The 18,580-nt window shown below is 43.5% G+C and overlaps 1 protein-coding gene across 2 annotated transcripts; it reads right to left on the bottom strand.

The window, feature by feature from the left end:
* Positions 1–169: 169 nt before the first annotated feature.
* On the bottom strand, positions 170–16,635 carry LOC125903643 (interleukin-18 receptor accessory protein-like). Of its 2 annotated transcripts, none has more exons than XM_049600685.1 (12): positions 16,337–16,635; positions 15,997–16,189; positions 14,352–14,526; positions 14,094–14,262; positions 6,036–6,098; positions 5,764–5,887; positions 5,459–5,607; positions 3,939–4,076; positions 2,385–2,495; positions 2,161–2,304; positions 1,949–2,064; positions 170–858 (listed from the first exon to the last, which is right to left on the bottom strand). In XM_049600685.1, exons 1-12 carry the CDS (start codon positions 16,422–16,424, stop codon positions 619–621), a joined length of 1,710 nt encoding a protein of 569 aa, XP_049456642.1. In that variant the 5' UTR covers positions 16,425–16,635; the 3' UTR covers positions 170–618. The 2 variants fall into 2 exon arrangements, with proteins under 2 accessions (XP_049456642.1, XP_049456650.1); XM_049600693.1 differs by having other exon boundaries at positions 172–858; positions 14,352–14,511; positions 16,337–16,630.
* Between the last annotated feature and the right edge of the window lie 1,945 nt (positions 16,636–18,580).

Genomic DNA, 18,580 nt, shown 5'->3' with positions numbered 1-18,580 from the left:
CTCCCTTTTGATCCCACATACAAATCTATAAACTCGAGTTTCTGTGGGTTACCTGACCGTTGTGCTTCCCCAGATGAATCACGTTAATATCCACTGCTACAACATGTTTTATCAGACAGTTCCCCCACATATTGTAAGTCAGCCAAATAAAGTTTTTGGATGATTTGTATTGTGTCAAATGTTTATTGCTGACATGTCTGCTGTGACATTACATGATGAACCACACCTCAGCACTTAATATACAAACAGCCTGTTAATCAGTGAACAAGAAGAAACCCTTTATCTGATAGTCATAATTCTTGTAAAGCGAATAGGTAATTGATAATTTTGCACTTTTTTAACTGAAACATTTTAATTTTCATTCAAATGGAAGTCAAAAATCAGAGCACAGACCACGACTAGGCCCTGAGTGTGGCATAAAGTGTGACTCACTTTTCTCCATACAAGTAAAAATGAGACTTGTTTTAGAATCACTACCATCATGGAAATTACCTTTACACATTTGTTCATTCACGTCTTGCACTTCAGTGGGCAGAATGCAGTATTCCAAGCTGTATGGTAAAATAAATAAGCTGTACATATAATGCTTGGAAAACAATGCTTTTGTTACCAGTCTAATCATCGGTCCTGTGTGAGTGAAACCAGCTTCACTCTCTGATCGGGCATGGCCTTCCTCAAAGACCTCCAGAAATGGCTGGTGGCTGTGGCTGGTTTGCCTGCGGTCCAATCCAGACTGGGCAGAACCCTCAGGGCCCTTTGGACCAGTGTAGGCAACGGTGGTTCTGGCTGGATGAGGGAGGCTGAGGCTCTACTGGTCCATATTAGGAGGACTTTGAGGGGAGTTTTTTGCAGCAATGCCTAAAGATATGGACCGAGAAGAAAAATCAGTAATGAATTGTGTTTTTCTGAATGAACTGTAAAGATGTTGGTTAAAAAAAAAAAAACATCTAAAGTGGATTTATCATCAAAGAAAACCACAGACGGATTTTCCTACCACCCAAACACCTACTGGTGTCAGTTAATGCCACTTAATTGATAAAATTAAACCAATGAGGTTATGTTAGAAGTTCATTCAGGATTTATTTTGCTGGGAACTCAAGCCAAGAAGACAATAATTTCTTGCAATAAACAAAATGGAAAAAAAAGTGACTGGCAGGAAAGGAGAACAATAATGGGAAAGGTTAAAGTAATGTCAAGAAAGTGGTTGGCAGTAAAGCAAATGCAATCTGGAAAACTTTTGTTTGTTTGTTTTACCCTGGACTCTGAAATAGATCCAGTATTGAGGGAGAGTGCTGCAGTGTAACCCCCAGTGTAGTTGTGCACCATCAATTTACTTTCATTAAAAGTGCTTGTTGTTCCTCCTGACAGGCTGAGATTGCTGTTACAAGTGTGTGACAACATTACAGAGAGGATCCTACAGAGAAATTAAATGTATTTCTTTCCCTTTGGCTCGATCCGGTCTGTTTGTTTTTGTGCGTAACCAAATCTTGTTCTGAAATGTCGAAAGATGTGACATGTTGCAGAAAAAAAACAACAGTGGAAACATAAGTGAGAGTTGGAGAGAAAAGTGCCAGGAAGAGTTTGTTGTGTACAGTCATGGCTGAATGTTTAGCTGATTTTGACAATGTGAAAACACATTGACAAACAGAGTGTATCAGCAAGTGGCGAGGGAAAATGTTTCATTTCCCGATGGGACCTTTTTTGTACTATTGTCAGGCACTTCAAATAATCTGAGCCAGAATGCAAATGTGCAAAAGCAAGAACTTGTAGTGGATGTACCTTGATGGTGCATAATTGCCTGTAGGAATTACACTGCAGCGGTTTTCGTGGCTGCTGGCTGCAACGGTCTCTTTCAATACTGGACCAATTTCAGATACATTTCCCAGTAGTAATGGGACGTGGAAGTTAAAAGTTGTAGTCTTTAGCTCTTGTTCTAACGTCTGCCTACCTGGACTCCCGACTCCAGTTCAAACACAGCATTGCTGTTGGAGAGGTAGTCAGCCGACAGGAGACAGATGAGCATTTGGCTTCTCTGTATTGCAAGGACCACGTCATTTGTGTATGCTGCAATACAAAGTGGAAACCATCAGTAACATTTTCAGTCCACACACACACACACACACACACACACACACACACACACAGAGTCAGTCCTCTGACCTCCTCCAGGGAGCATGTCCCTCTCTGGCAGACAGAGGCGGTAGCCCCACTGGTCCTCTAACACTCTGGGTAGCAGCACTTCCAGTGGCCCCTGGCTGGCTTTACCCTCCTCGGTGCTCAGCAGGTCCATGCTGGATAAATGTGCTGCCATTAAAAGCAATTGTTAATTAACTTATAGTTCCCTGAGAATTGAATCGTGATATCAGCTGAATATTCTGCCCTACCTTCCTCATCAGTGTCAGGTCCTTTCTGGTAGGAAAGGGTCAAAACTCCCTCCACCAGTTTTGAGGGAGGACTCCACACATACGACAGAAACACATCAAACCCTTTCTCATCTGATCGGTGGTGGTGGGGAATGCAAAAGACAATTTTGAAACCAAAACATTAGAAATTGAAATAGATTATACATGCAGCTGTGCTAACACTTTGAGTGGTGAGATTGTCATTTCAGTTAAAGGTCATACGTATGGCTGTTTAATCAAAACGAATATATATATATATAAAAAAAAAATACATCCATAGAACGTCTAGAAAGGTGTAGAATTAGTCTATATTTTCCTGAAAAAAATAATTACTGGTACAGTAGAGAAATAATTGTTTTAGAATGTTTGACGGGTCCAAAATATGTCAATATTTTGATTTGGTTACGTTGGTTACGAGGGGGAGCTCAGGGTTGCCAGATTGTGATAGCTGCAGAGATATGCCGTCGTCCCAGCGCTATCTGTCGCAAATTCTAGGTGACCAACAGAGAAGCAAAACCAGAATCAACATCCGTTCAGCTTTTGATTGTTGGTGTCAGCTGAAGGCAGAAAAAGGGCTAAAAAGCCACGCAGAGGTTGTCACTTTTCTTCTGGACAGGTAAGCTAACGTTAATGTTTGCTAACTAACGCAGTAGGGTTGTAAAAAGATATATCTGCTGAATATTTCTAATATCTAGTAAAGCCGAACTAGTAATGACACTGCGCCTAGATGAAATATGTTAAGAAAAAAGGAAAAGGATGATGGTATATTTTAAATATTTTAGCAGGTTCTCTAGAAATGGCGTTTTTGGGACTGATTGTTCTGGTTTTAATAGTAATAATACATTTTATTTCTGGGCACCTTTCATGACACTCAAGGTCGCCTTACAGAGTAAAACACAATAAAATACAAAGTACAAGATAATTAAACATTTAACAACAAACAAATATCAGTTTAAAGATATTAGAGTTGTGAGCGTGAATGGTTGTCTCTATGTGTCAGCCCTGTGATAGTCTGGCGACCTGTCCAGGGTGTACCCTGCCTCTCGCCCGATGTCGGCTGGGATAGGCTCCAGCCACCCTGCGACCCTCAAGAGGATGAAGCGGTTAGAAGATGGATGGATGAATGAATAAATGAATGATATTAGAGTTGTCAAATAGTGTCGTAAAAAAGTAAATCTACTGAATATATCAAATATCTAGTAAAGCCAAACTCGTAATTACACTGCACCTAGATGAACTATGTTAAGAAAAAGTTAAAATGTCGGCTAATTTCAGATATTTTACCTAATACTCCAGAAACGGCGTTTTGGGGATTGTAATGTTAGTTTTTTTGCGGCTTGTTGTTAAATAGAGTCGTAAAAAAAAATAAATCTACTGAATATATCAAATATCTAGTACAGCCGAACTATCATGTTATTATTATCATTATTATTATTATCATTATTATTATTGTTGTTGGTGGGAAATTATAACAGAGAAATATATTTGCCGTTTGCCACTCTACAGTATATTGTGTGTAAAGACGTGCATTCTGACCTCCATCATGTTTTCTATGTTGGAAGTGGGATCTGTAGATAAGCTGTACTTCAAGCCATTTCACATGCAAAACGATTCCCAGTCCAGCTACCAGCAACAGGGACACAATGGGATACCCAACCAGAGACGGCCATTTTTCTGAAACCCAGAGAGAGAAAAATGCACATTGGATTGTCTTATGTTATAAAATCAGCAATAATTGACTTTGGGGCAGCATAAATGAGCTGTAAACACAGATTTTACTACCTTATAAAGTTGATATGGTGAACTTATTCTCAAACTGTTATTTGGTTACACACCCAGCAAAAACAGAGCAACATAGCATTCATATAGAGTCCTGTTTGAGTCCACCTGATGACTCTAAGTCCAGGATTCACATTCACTCCATGTCCACCACCTTCCTCATTGCTAGTTTCTAACATTGCCTGACGCAGACTGGCCAGTCATAACGTAGCATCGGGAAACTCAGACCAGGGTCCAACAACAACACAGCTGTGCTTCATTGACTCTAATGCAGTTGTTTCAGATTTCCTTCATTTTCAGGCTGGTTTTGTGGATTTGGAGCTAAATGCTGTGTCTGGGGCACGTCGTGTATTAATACTTGTTACCTGGAGAGGTTGGAAAAAGATATACATTTCTTCTCTGTTCCATGACCAAAATCAAACCCTGAAAAGCGTAGGGTTAGCTAGCTAGCTACTGAAAATATAGCCTACTGAATGTATACACATGCTGCTTTTGCTTTTTAATGATTATAACAGTGAAACAAAGACCGACCCTGCTGTACAGGAACCAGTGAAGGGAAGCAGGGGAACTTTGCTGATATTCTACCAGCTGTGTGTTATCACATTGTGCGCAGGTGAAAGTTATTTGACTTCCCCCAGAGATCCCTGCCTGGCAGCGGCACGAGGGCGAAGCCAAACACGGTTCATCTGCACACACTGTGATGCCACACAGCTGGTTCAATATCAGCAAAGTTTCCCTTTATATTCATTGTCTGCTGTGGCGATGAGCAGTGATGTGGTGGTTCACTTTTACACTGTGATCTGTAGCCTAAAGTTCGCTTTAGCTTCTAACTATCTTTGTCTTTTTAACCTGTTGTTGCTGCTGAGTCAGTTTGACATCCTGGATATATCCTTCAAACACACACACTGTAGACCCCTCTGTCTGCTCCTCTTTGGAATCACTGTTTACTTTTTCCAACAATATAATAATTCTACAGGGAATGCAGTTACAGTGTGGGCTCCAAGCTTACTCTGGAAGCTTGTCGAACCATCACAAAGGGGCGGAGCTTAGCAAAAGGTCAAGTTGCTGAGACACTGACATGCTCTTTAAAATGGCTTCAGTAATAAATTGCCTTATGGATGTGTTACCACTGACCTCACTGGATTGGTTACATTTTTGACCTATTGGATGAACAGCATGAGCAATGACATTCATTTGAGCTGGAACATAACAATGTTATGACAAAATACATCATGAACACAATAAAGACATGGCAGTGACAAAATAAACAACAGCACCTTTAATTTTCTCCTTGAGCTTGATAGTGATCCTGCAGCTTCCGAAAGCATTGTTGGCAACGCAGGTATATGTGTTGTTCAAGTGTTCTCGTTTCACCACTTTTATGATGGCTCTTCTTATGACTTCATACTCTTCATATTTTTGCTGTCTGAATCAGGGAAAGAATTTCAGCTCCCTTATTTCCCAATGAACACTTATAAAGCAAGCCAAGGTGAATGATCATGTCTACAGTTTTACAAAATATAACCAGGAAATGTTGGTGCTGCGTAAAAAAAGACGTTGCTATGGGTCTGCAGTGACTCACTTCTCCATGGGCAGTAGAGTCATATTCTCCATGTTGCCACCATAATTCATGTACCACTGCACCTCCCGCGAAAATGGCCTCTCAAAAGGAAAATATACAGTACACACCAGAATATGACTCTGACCTACAACGAAAAACAAAAATATGGCCATTATAATAGAACCTTTAGGATATTTGGTAAAAGTGTTGACCTCTTGTGACAACCGTGTAAAACATCTGAACAAGTTGTTAACCCCGATAGCCACGGACTTAGCACATCTGGACACACATACCGAGCTCCACTGGTTCTGGGTTGATGCCACTGAGAATCCTGGGAGGGTCACTTGATGGGCCAGCTGTTTGGGTATGGGAAATAAAGTCACACAGTTCTGTATTTGAATCTGTCCACTGTACTGTGTGTCTGAGAAACACACATTCTGTATAAGCCAGATCAGAGCTCTACTTTGACACACGCCAACTTCCACTCTATATGATGAGGCAAGTTCAGTATGGAAGATTTGAAACATCTAAATGAAATCACATCAAAGAAATACAGTGAAATACCACATATCTTTTATGTATGTGTTTACTGAATCACAATTAAATGAAAAACATATTAAAAGGAATGAGAAGGTGTGTTGAGGTGTATTTCATTTCAGCTATGTTAACAGCTCAGTAAGGCTGCATTCTGGGACAGCAGAGCTTTGAGATAAATTCTAATGTCATGCTATGTTCATATTAACAATGCTAGCATGCTGATGCTGAGAAGGTATAATGTTTACTATATTTAGTATCTTAGTTTAGCATTTTAGCATGCTAACATGAGGACTGCCCATTGTTCGGAAACTTCTGAAACCCCAATAGTCTGAAGAATGTTCCACTGGTTCGGAAGCCCATTTGTGCGGCATTATCCCAAAAACAAACGGCCATTCTTCCAGAGGCTCATTGGAAGATGGCTGGTTGGGTTGGTTTGGTTTAGGCATGCGAATTGAGACTGGTATCAGGGTTAGGGTAAGAATATCAGGGTAAGCTAATCAGAGGCACGGTAGGGTGGATCATCCCTTCGCCATAGTAGGAAAAAACGTATCGCTGCAGGACCAACTGACTTCAGGTGATGAATCCAAAAAAAAGTTAGGATGCTGTAAATAATAAAAGAATGCAATGATTTGCAAATTATTTTTGACCTGTATTCAACAGAATACAATCCAAAGACGAGAAAAATGTAATATTCAGACTGATAAACTTTATCACTTTTCTACACTTATTTAATACCTGGACAGGATGGACACTTTGTGAAAAACTGCATGGGCAAACAGTCAGACAGTTCAATAAAAGTGTTGTTCAACACACAATTACAAAGAATTTAGGGATTTAAACATCTAAAATCCGTGTCGTCAAAAGATTCAGAGAGTCTGGAGAAATTAATGCACATAATCCCAAGCCTGAAAACCTCCTTGTGAATACAAGGAGAATGTTTCAATGGACTTTCGGAGCAATGGGCTCTGAATAATGGGCTATTAGAAATAGATGTTTGGTCCAATGGAACATTTGGGATTTCAGAATAATGGGCTGTTGGAACAATGCCATGATACCTCAAACATTTCCTAATCAGCATTAAACACAATGATCAGCTGAGGCTGATAAGTTTGCAGGTATTTGGTTACAAACCAATGGGGGATTAATTACAATTTTGACCTAATGACAGCACTAGATGAAAAGTTAGATGATCACCAAAATGAGTACATTTGTTTTGAGGGGTGCATGAATGTCTGTACCAAATGGAGAATTGTTACAAATGGTGGCAAAGTTAAGGGAAACAGCCTAGTCATGACAAACTGTGTGCAAGGCCACTAAAGAAGAACTGTCTTGTGATACCATTTGATATGTCCTTCACTAGTCCTTCCTTTCAGGATATACCTGATTTGAAGGTTTTGCCTCCATAACCTGCTTTGCTGCACAATTAAGCAATTCAGTTTTATTTATAAAGCCCAGTATCACAAACCACAATTTGCCTCAGAGGGCTTTACAGCATACGACATCCCTCCCTTAGACCCTCACAGCGGATAAGGAAAAACTCCCCTCAAAAAAAAAAACCTTTAACTGGGAAAAACAAATGGTAGAATCCTCTAGAAGAGCAACTGAAGAGGGATCACTCTTCCAGGATGTACAAACATGCAATAGATGATAGATAGATAGATAGATAGATAGATAGATAGATGGATAGATAGATAGATAACCACCTGCTGTGCAGGAGGCCTTGTGGTTTTTTGGTTTATCAGTCAGATATGAATCAGCTTAAAGGTTGAGTGTTCAGAGTTTTCTCACAGTGAGTAATGAGAGCATGGTGTATACAAACCCAGATTGTGCAAATGTGTGAAAAAACCATTTCTCAGAGGTATGTGATATATAGGAAGTCAGTTAGTTCTGAGGCGGTGTACACATTTTTGTTTTCATGTCATGTCCTTGAAAACCCTGTCAGCCCCGCTGTTGTGACGAGTATCATTTCATTATTTAGCTAAACGTCGTCAAAGTATATTAGGTCAACAGTAACAGCGCCACCATGGGAGTTCTCATGTCCAGATCCATGGATGCAAACTTTAAAAAGCAGCAAGAATTCATGCTCCACAACTCACGGCTGCAGGTCAATTGAGTGGGACTCAACACACTCAGTCAATGGGACTCGACACAGGCTACCAGGCTACCAGCTAACAACCTTTACCAGGCTACCAGCTAACAACCTTCACCACCAGGTCAGCTCCAGGCTACAGGATTAGCATCGCAGCAAACGGTACATGTTAAACTAGCCGGCTAGCTCAGCCTACGCTAGTATATGAGCTACAGCCATGGCTTGCAACACCACCACCCTCACAAAATCATATAAACAAATCTCTGACCTTAAAGATGACATCCGTCGACTCTCCCAGGAGCTGCAGAATAAACAGGCCCTGTTGACCTCCTCTCTGGACATTGCCCACGAACAATCCATGCAAATAGTCTCACTCAAAGCGGCTCTCCAGGATACTGCTCCATGGGATATCTCCACCTGTCCGCGGCCTTTCACTTCCTCAACACCTAGCCTCCAGTTGTCCTGGGCCGAGGTCATGATCCGTGGCAGAAAGGGAGTCCAGGATGCGACTGCCTCTCCTCCTCGTCTGAGCCTCTCCAACCGCTTCGAGGCCCTGGCCGACAACCCAGATCTTCACCCGGTGCCGGGAGGCCCCGCCGCCTGGCTCTGGTAGCTCCCTGCCTGGGGGAGCCGCTGGCCCCTCTCCGCCTGTGACCGCTGGTGCTCCGTCCTCGGGCCCGAGCGGCTCCACGTCCGGGGCGGCTGGTCCTACACCTACGGCTGGCGGCGTCCCTGCGGCTTCCCACTCCGATGGCCCCGTGGTCCCCGGCGCCTCGGCGGCTGCTGGTGCGTCTTCTCCCCGCTCCGGTTGCCCCGCGCCCGGGATCATCTTGACAGTCCTCGCGGCTCGCCGCCTCGGCGGCCCGGCGCCCGTGGGTGTTGCGAGGCCATCTTCCCCGCCGGTGCCCGGAGCCGCTGTGCTTCGGTCACGTATCGCCAGCCCTCTTCCAGGACACCTACCTCTACTTCTCGCCGCAAATTCCTGAAAGAAGCCGTTCTCTGACGCTCTGGAGGCGTGCGCCACCCCACGCCGCTGGCGGACTCCCCTCTTCCTCCTCCTGGGGCCGGGGCGGCCGACACACCGCAACACCTGTCTTGCCGGGCACAGTCACCGATCCTGCCGTCAGCACACGCCCCGGACGCTGGCTCACCACCATCCCTCCCGGCTCAACCTCATCTTCGTCCACTCTTCCCACCAACCACCCTGATCATTGGGGACTCCATTACTCGGAATATCCGCTTCTTCAACGCCACCACCTGTTGCCTCCCCGGAGCCACAGTCCTGGAAATCCTGGGAAAGCTCCCTGGCCTGCTGCGGTCACTCCCGTCCTCCGTAACCCGTCTAGTGGTGCACGTGGGGACCAATGACCTGGCTCGGGGTGCCTCTGAGCTGACAAAACGTGCTTTTATCTCAATCTTGGACTTCCTTCACACCTGTGGAAAGTCTGTTTTTATTTCTGGTCCCATCCCCACATTTGGTCACGGTGACGCGCACTTCTCCAGATTACTCATGCTCAATACCTGGCTCAAGCCTGCCTGCTACGCTCGAGGTTTTAACTTTATGGACAATTTTAATCTTTTCTGGAACCGCCCCTCCTTTTTTAAGTCCGATGGCATTCATCCCAACACCACAGGTGGTCGCATGCTTGCAGCCAACAAGCAGTATTCCGTACATTATGCTCCACGTGACTGACTATTTACACCACACACTCCCGCCATAGACACTCTTCCTCACCCCTCGCCAGCAGCAGCACAAAGCACAACCCAGCTCACTAGCGCCCCCGTCCCTCCCAACCAGTCAATAAAATCCATCTGGTCTAATTTCCGTCCCCCTCCACGAAACACGGTCGGGCCGTTGACCACAGTGTGCTAGCCTGCCTACCCCGGTTGGCTAACACCACTGCCAATTTTGAAAACACCACTGTCAAATTCGGTCTACTCAATATCCGCTCACCCACAAGCAAAGGTCATCTCATCCAGGATCTCATCACTGACCATAACTTTGACTGTTTCTGTTTAACCGAAACCTGGCAACAACCCAATGACTTCTCCCAAATAAATGAATCTACTCCCCCGGAATTCATTTACATCTGTCAACCCCGTGGCACCGGCCGGGGAGGAGGTATCGCGATAATTTATCGCGAAAAGTGGAAAGTCTCGCTGGTGCCTACCCCTGCCTTCACCTCTTTTGAATCCACTGTCTGTCAACTCTCTGGACCTACTCCCACCATCATTGCAACTGTTTACCGGCCCCCAATACCAAACAACGACTTCTTACATGACTTTGCTGCTCTGCTCACCCACCTATTCACCCTTTCACCAAACAGCATAGTGCTCGGAGACTTCAACATTCACGTAGACAATACCAACAACCCTCTCACCAAAGACTTCACATCTTGCCTTGATAGTCTTGGATTTAAACAGCATACCGATACCCCCACTCACTCTAAGGGTCACATCCTGGACCTAATCTGCTGCTCTGGTGTCTTCCCCTCTGACCAAACAACAGTTGATCTCCCCATAACTGACCATTTTCTCCTCTCATTCAGTATCAGACTCCCCCTCTCCACTACCAAGCTCCCCTGTCTCATTTCTTTTCGCAATATTAAGGACATTAACTTAGATTCCCTCTCCTCCTGTATCGACTCCCACATGGCTACTCAGAATTCATCCACCCTTGAACAGCTGGTCTCACACTACAATACTGGACTCCATCACATACTCAACTCCCTTGCTCCGCTAAAAACCCAGTCTGTCTCCTTTTCCCTTTCCGCCCCCTGGTTTACCCCTGAACTTCGGCTCATGAAAGCCAAAGGACGGCAACTCGAGCGGCTCTACAGAAAAACTGGATTTCATATTCACAAAGACATTTACAAAGACCATATGTTACACTATAAGGACTGCATTACTCAAACCAAATCAAACTACTACACCGGTATTATCTGTTCCAACGAAAGTAACACCAAATCACTGTTCTCACTGTATAAGAATATCACACAAGCCCCGGAATCTGTACCAACTCACCTTTGTTCTACTGCTCTCTGTAACTCCATCATGTCATTCTTCAGTCAGAAAATCCAGACGATCCATCAGCAACTCAGCTCACAACCCACCCTCAATGTCGTACCCGAACTTCCCCCTCCTACCCACTCTTTTTCCTCCTTCCAGCTCCCCACCACCTCAGAAATTTCAGATCTTATCCGGAAGTCCAAGCCATCCACCTGTCAGCTCGACCCTCTCCCCACAGTTCTGGTCAAAGCCTGCCTCCCTTCCCTGATCCCTCTCATCTCTTCCATCATCCACTCCTCTCTCTCCACTGGAACTGTTCCTACACCATTCAAAACCGCTGCAATTACCACAATTCTGAAAAAAACCCGGTGCAGATCCCACCAACTTCAATAACCTACGTCCAATTTCTAATCTCCCCTTCATTTCCAAGATTCTTGAAAAACAGTAGCAATTCAACTCCACTCCCATCTTTCACACAACAACCTGTATGAACAGTTCCAGTCTGGTTTCCGCCCTCTCCACAGCACAGAAACTGCACTCACAAAAATAACCAACGACCTCCTCATGGCAGCTGATTCTGGTTTACTCTCCATCCTCATCCTCCTTGACCTCAGTGCAGCCTTCGACACCATCTGTCACACCACAATCCTCAACAGACTATTTTCCATCGGCATCACTCATACTTATCTAGACTGGTTTAAATCTTATCTCTCTCACCGCACTCAGTTCATCCAGCTCAAACACTTCACATCCCAACCTTCCCCTGTTACTTCAGGTGTGCCCCAGGGCTCTGTCCTGGGGCCCCTCCTCTTCATCATTTATCTTCTTCCCCTTGGCAGCATCTTCCGCAAACATAACATCACCTTTCACTGTTAGGTGGATGACACCCAGCTCTACCTCGCTAGCAAACCCACTGCCAACCTCCCACCCTCCTCCCTTACTGACTGCTTAACTGAAATAAAATCCTGGTTCACCTCAAATCTTCTGAAACTCAACTCTGATAAAACCGAGATTCTTCTCATTGGCACACAGTCAACACTTTCCAAAACTGACAGTTTCCCCTTCACCATTGACAACTGCTCAGTCTCCCCCTCCCCACAGGTTAAAAGTCTGGGTGTCATCCTTGACAGCACACTTTCCTTCCGATCTCACATCAACAACATCACCCGGTCTGCTTACTTTCCCTTACTCCCTTACTCCCCATGCCACTGCTATCCTTGTCCATAGTCTCATCACTTCCCGCCTGGATTACTGCAACTCCCTCCTCTCCGGTCTCACCCACAAATCCCTGCACAAACTTCAACTGGTCCAGAATTCAGCTGCCCGTGTTATCACCAGAACCCCCGCCATCCACCACATAACTCAGGTCCTACAGCAGCTCCACTGGCTCCCGGTCAAGTCCCGCATTGACTTCAAAATCCTTCTGCTTGCATTCAAAGCCATCCATAATCTTGCCCCCCCATATCTTTCCAGTCTTCTCCACATCGCCACTCCCTCTCGCACCCTCCGATCATCCTCCTCCATTCTGTTGACTGTCCCCTCCGCCCGTCTCACCACCATGGGGAGCAGAGCTTTCACCCGCTCTGCTCCCCAGCTCTGGAATTCTCTTCCACCCGAAATAAGGAACATCAGTACACTATCACAATTCAAGTCCCGACTCAAAACACGCCTGTTTAAGATCACCTTTTCCCTTCACTAACCCCATTTCCTGTCCACATCTAACTGTTTTTACTCGCGTGTACTTTTTGTGATTTTCTTTTGTAATCTTATTTTAAATTATTTTAATTGATTTTATTGTGTACTGTGCACTGTCTTTTATCCATTGTAAGGTGTCCTTGAGTGACAGAAAGGCGCCTAAGAAATAAAATGTATTATTATTATTATTATTATTGGATTGCTCTGCAAAAGCTTATTTCTTTGTTTTTTTTGTACTTTGTGTTGCTTTTTAAAGTTCTTACAGACCTGTATAAAAATGTGTTCCAACTGATCCAGAAGTCATTCATCATTCAGTTACGGAAAATCATTCATTTTCTGTAAGCGCTTATCCTGTTGGGAGTTGAGGGGGGCCTGGAGCACCCTAGACAGGTCATCAGACCATCACAGGGCTGACACATGGAGACAGACGACCATTGTCAGTCACCAGTTAACCTGCATGTCTTTGGACTGTGGGAGGAAGCTGGAGTACCTGGAGAAAACCCATGCTGACATGGGGAGATGATGTAAACTCTGCACAGAAGGGCAACCCCCCACCCTGAGTTCGAACCAGGAACCCTCTTGCTGTGAGGCGACAATGTTAACCACTGCACCACCGTGCTACCAATCATGTTTGAAATGAAAATTCAAATGGTGGATTATAATGTATCATAGGGTATCCCGTAGGTTGAGGTGTAGACATCCCTCACTGTATTTATATATTTCCTACTTTGATGAATAAAAATAGTTTTTCCCACTATTTTCTTAGTGTTAGCTGTAGTGCCACACATTACTGGATATTGCAGCTGACCTGTAGCTTCACTAAACACCATACCTGTGCCTAACCCTAACTAGGTCAGCTAGGTTAGATGAAGTGCAAGTTAGGCAGGGAGGTACATGCTAAAGGTACTGGTGTGCATGTGTTTTGTTTTTTCCACTCCCCATATGTTTAAGCTCTACCCCACACACCCACCCACACACACACACACACACACACACACACACACACACACACAGCACTTACGTTCAACTGTGACGTTAACAGCCCTCCTGAATGTCCATGTGATTCCTTGTTCAACTATCTTTCTATCACAGAAATATACACCTTTATCATTGTATCTGACTTGGCAGAGATGTAACTGTCCCTTCTTCTGGCAGATGGCTCTGCGCTGCTCAGACACAGGTTCATTACCCTGTAAGGGAAACACACTTGTTCTGAGTCTTAACTGTAATTTATATTTCCACTGTGAGATGGATAATCCTGCTTGTGTGTGCACTTTACCTTGAACCAGATGGCATCTGCGTTGTCACTACAGTTGAGACTTGGGCATGAGATGACCCCACCTGCACTCGCGTACAGTATTTCATTGCTCTCCTTTGGCTCGTAGCATCTCAGACTGTTTGGCTCCACCACCTGTAGACTGATGAACAACTTGCTGCCACTGGACAGCAAAGACCTGAAGTTCAATCATATGCGGTATACACAACAAAATTATGATATCCAGTAAAGACTTTTAAAGTTGCTACTGATGACTATAAAGCAAGGCAAGTTTATTTTACAACATGTTTCATTTTTTTTTTTTCTGCTGTAAAGTTGGACATTTTAACACAAGGGTTCATGGGGATTACCTCACTTTGGGATCCAGCCTTTAGTGGCAGTTTTTGGCACTTGGACATTGGCTTTATCTTTCAGCCTCTGTAGTAGTCTGTTACACAGACGGCGATGACGTCAGCACGCTGGCTGACTCTGTCATCTGTGGATATTCCCATAGGAAAGTTGTAATAGAACTAGCGCTGGCTCCCAGCGGCAGCGGCAGATTGGATCCAAATCCGTGCACTTTGGTACTTCCTCGACCAACGGCTGATTAGCTTTGCCTTACACCCGCCTACACCGGAATTGCTGTTCCTCAAATTGTTGTCCGTAGTACAACAGAAAAGGAAGTGTTCAGTGCATCGCAAGAAGAGATTAAAATGGATATGATTTAATTTGATTCAGCTATATTGCAGAGCTGCAACGTCTCATTTTTTGTTACATGTAACACAGGTGCTGCACCTATGGCAACGCCGTCACGTGGTCTGGATATCCCCGCCCATTTCTATTACAAAACGGAAGTCGAATGTCCCCAGACTCCCATTTCGAAGTAAGGGAGGCTGGTCACGCAAGACTACCTCTGTAGTTGCCACTTGGAACCCACTCATAAAGTCATCACTCCATAGTGCTACTGGTGGTTAAAAACTGCACATTGTAAAAAGCCATGCAACTCGATTTTGACAAAAACTCGTGAGTTAGCTTAGACTGTAGCCTTGTATGTAGCCTTTGTCAATACTAACTGTGCAGCAAATCATCAGTTCATTTTCCTGGCAACAGATAAGCGTATTCTTTAAATCATTCCAAAAACAGCCAGTCACTTTACTGAAGGGAAAGCTGCATTTGGCATCGCAGAAGAGAACACAGACAATAAATGTGTGACAAGCACCAAACCACAGGATACCTGATCATTTTACTTTTAAATGTTATACCGTTTAATTGAAAGTAATCAATACTCATTTTAAAAAGTGGCCTCACAATTGGTGGTGACTGATTACAGTATGACTTATTTAGGAGTAGAAACACAGAGACTGGGACTTAATTTGGAAACTTAAGAAACTATCATTGTCATTATTATTGTTTAAATGTACATATGACCATGTGAGTGTTGTTTTAAGAGAAACTTTAAAACATGTAAATCTATGGTTCAAAATTCCTGAATGAAAACACTAATATTTTAAAGTCACGTTATTTTCCTCCTATGCAATATCATAAAGGAAAAACATAATTGTACTGTTTGATTACACAACCTGTTTTGAAGACATTCATTTCAGGTGCATAAATATGTCTAGGTTTAGTCAGATGCTTTCAATTTGTGAATAAAAACATGATTATTTACCTGTATGTGTAGTTTCCAGTATGTTTTGCTTCAGCAGTAAACTTCTTTCCACAGACAAAGGACAGGGCTTCATTTCCTTCTTTGCCTTCTCCAGTACTTGCAGTTAGGTGCTGGTTCACAGATTCTATGCACGGTATCATAAAGATTTCGCCCTTCACAGCTTTGTAGCGCCGGTGTGTAACCTGCTGAAGAACTAGAGAGAGTTGTGATTTGGTTTCATTTTCTGACCACAAGGTCTGGGACACGAGTGTTTACACACATGCATCCATTTAAACACAAATCAAACAGCACAATTTTTCTGCTGTAAAACTGAAACACGATTTGTCTTTGAGTGAAATACCTGTTTTTTTCCTTCGATGGTTTCCCACACAGCATCCCTCCAAGAAAACGGGAACGATTAAAAAACACAGAATGTATCCAGTTTGCATTCTGTGTCTCAAAATCTATTAACACGACTCACTGATACCAGCATTTCCGTGTGTAACCACAGGTAAAATACCAAGAATCTGAATTTCTTGGTACGTTCTTTCCTTCCACTGTATTCACACCTCGTCTTGGGCGTCAAAGTGGTGAAACGTTTTCACGGGACACACACAAACATTTCCTGTCTCACTTTAAACTGTTTCAACTGTTTGTTTTCCTGTAGTCAGTGAACCACAGAGGAGCTGTTAGTTGCATCATATTTACTATGTTGTTTCCATGATTTTCTAAGCGTAAAAAAAATACGAAGTGCTTAACTAGTGGCCCACGCTGACAATCAGAGACAGAAAAGGTTGATAACACAGTTCTTTAAAGAACAACAAACATATAGACATATGCAAGGCATACTTTTTGATATGACATTCAGATGAGAACACTAAAGTGAAACACAAATACAGTTTTAAAGTCTAAATTTAGAGACTGAATGCATGGTGCACATGCTTGCTGCTTTAAGCTGTGGTTAAGACCCCAGTTTTCTGGGGCGTACCTGTACTTTCACTGACCTAGATTCTAATCCCAGCATACAACCTGCCCTACATCTCCTTCTCTGCTGTAACAGGTCTCTCTTCCTTTGCTTCTAATGAAGCAAAAATTTTACTGAGCTCTTACTGGTCGCTGCTATGTTTGTTTGAACTGTTTTTACTGGTGATATCTCAATAAGATTCTTTGAGTTCAAAAGAAATGTTTGAGAGTGACTAGCTTTGCTTAAAATGCAAATCATCTGTTTCTCTCTTCAGAAGACTCGCATATTCAATACAATACAGATACAGATACAAATACAGAGGGCCGTATCTTTGGAACAACCTACTTCTATCTTTACATCATCATCTACATTATCATTATTCCAGAAACATCTGAAAAGGACTGTAATTTGCAAAGACTATTTTTTGATTTATTTGTAATGCATTTCAGCTTGTAAACACATTTTTGTAAATTGTACAGCTTTTACAATTACCTCTCAGTCTGGAACTCTTGTTCATTATACAATCTTTGCTTTATGTATGATTGTTGTTATTTAATAGGGGAGGTATCTTCGTAAGCCATTTTGGCTTCGGGGGGCTGGAGCCTATCCCAGCTACATCGGGCGAGAGGCAGGGTACACCCTGGACAGGTTGCCAGACTATCGCAGGGCTGACACATAGAGACAAACAACCATTCACGCTCACATTCACACCTACGGACAATTTAGAGTCCCCAATCTGCATGTCTTTGGACTGTGGGAGGAAGCCGGAGTGCCCGGAGAGAACCCACGCTGACACGGGGAGAACATGCAAACTCCACACAGAAGGGCTCCCACACCCGGGATCGAACCGGCAACCCTCTTGCTGTGAGGCGAGAGTGCTAACCACCACACCACCGTGCCGCCCACACACACACATATATATATATATATATATATATATATGTGTGTGTGTGTGTGTGTGTGTGTGTGTGTGTGGTACAGCATGTATTATAACATTATATATAGTAGAGTACAACAATAATTTCTTGACAGATTATATATATATATATATATATATATATATATATATATATATATATATATATAGCACATAGAGACAGACAAAAATGCACACTCACATTTACACCTACGGCCAATTTATGGTAACCAATTAATCCAACCTGCATGTCTTTGGACTGTGGGAGGAAGCAGGAGTACCTGGAGAAAACCCACGCTGACACGGGGAGAATATACATACACTGTATATGTCAAGAGAGGACAGAGTAGACTATCTGCTGAGGAGACTCAGGTCCTTTGTAGTACAGGGGGCACTCCTGCAGACCTTCTATGACTCTGTGGTGGCATCAGCTATCTTCTAAATAGCGGTTTGCTGGGGCAGCAACTTCTTGACAGCTGATGGTAAGAGACTCAACAGACTGATAAAGAAGGCCAGCTCTGTCCTAGGATGCTCTCTTGACCTGCTGGAGGTGGTGGGAGAAAGGATGATAATAATAATAATGATAAACTTTATTACCTCTGCCAAGGAGGTCATGTTTTCGCCAGCGATGGTCTGTTTGTCTGTCTGGATTTTGATGAAATTTTCAGGAAAGGTGGATAATGGGACAAGGAACAGATGATAAGATCAATTTTGGTGGTGATCGG

The sequence above is a fragment of the Epinephelus fuscoguttatus genome, linkage group LG2 (genome assembly GCF_011397635.1).
Source record: "Epinephelus fuscoguttatus linkage group LG2, E.fuscoguttatus.final_Chr_v1".
Lineage (NCBI taxonomy): Eukaryota > Metazoa > Chordata > Actinopteri > Perciformes > Serranidae > Epinephelus > Epinephelus fuscoguttatus.
Note: the sequence above shows the minus strand (reverse complement) of the source record. Positions and strands in the feature narration are given on the sequence as shown.

What these genes read in the sequence shown, in the direction of transcription:
- LOC125903643 (XM_049600685.1), bottom strand. Translation starts at nt 16,424, where the DNA reads ATGCAAACTGGATACATTCTGTGTTTTTTAATCGTTCCCGTTTTCTTG. An exon ending in CCCAGAACCAGTGGAGCTCG is followed by an intron (nt 5,888 to 6,035) that starts GTATGTGTGTCC and finishes TTTTCGTTGTAG; the next exon opens with GTCAGAGTCATATTCTGGTG. An exon ending in GGACATGCTCCCTGGAGGAG is followed by an intron (nt 2,065 to 2,160) that starts GTCAGAGGACTG and finishes TTTGTATTGCAG; the next exon opens with CATACACAAATGACGTGGTC.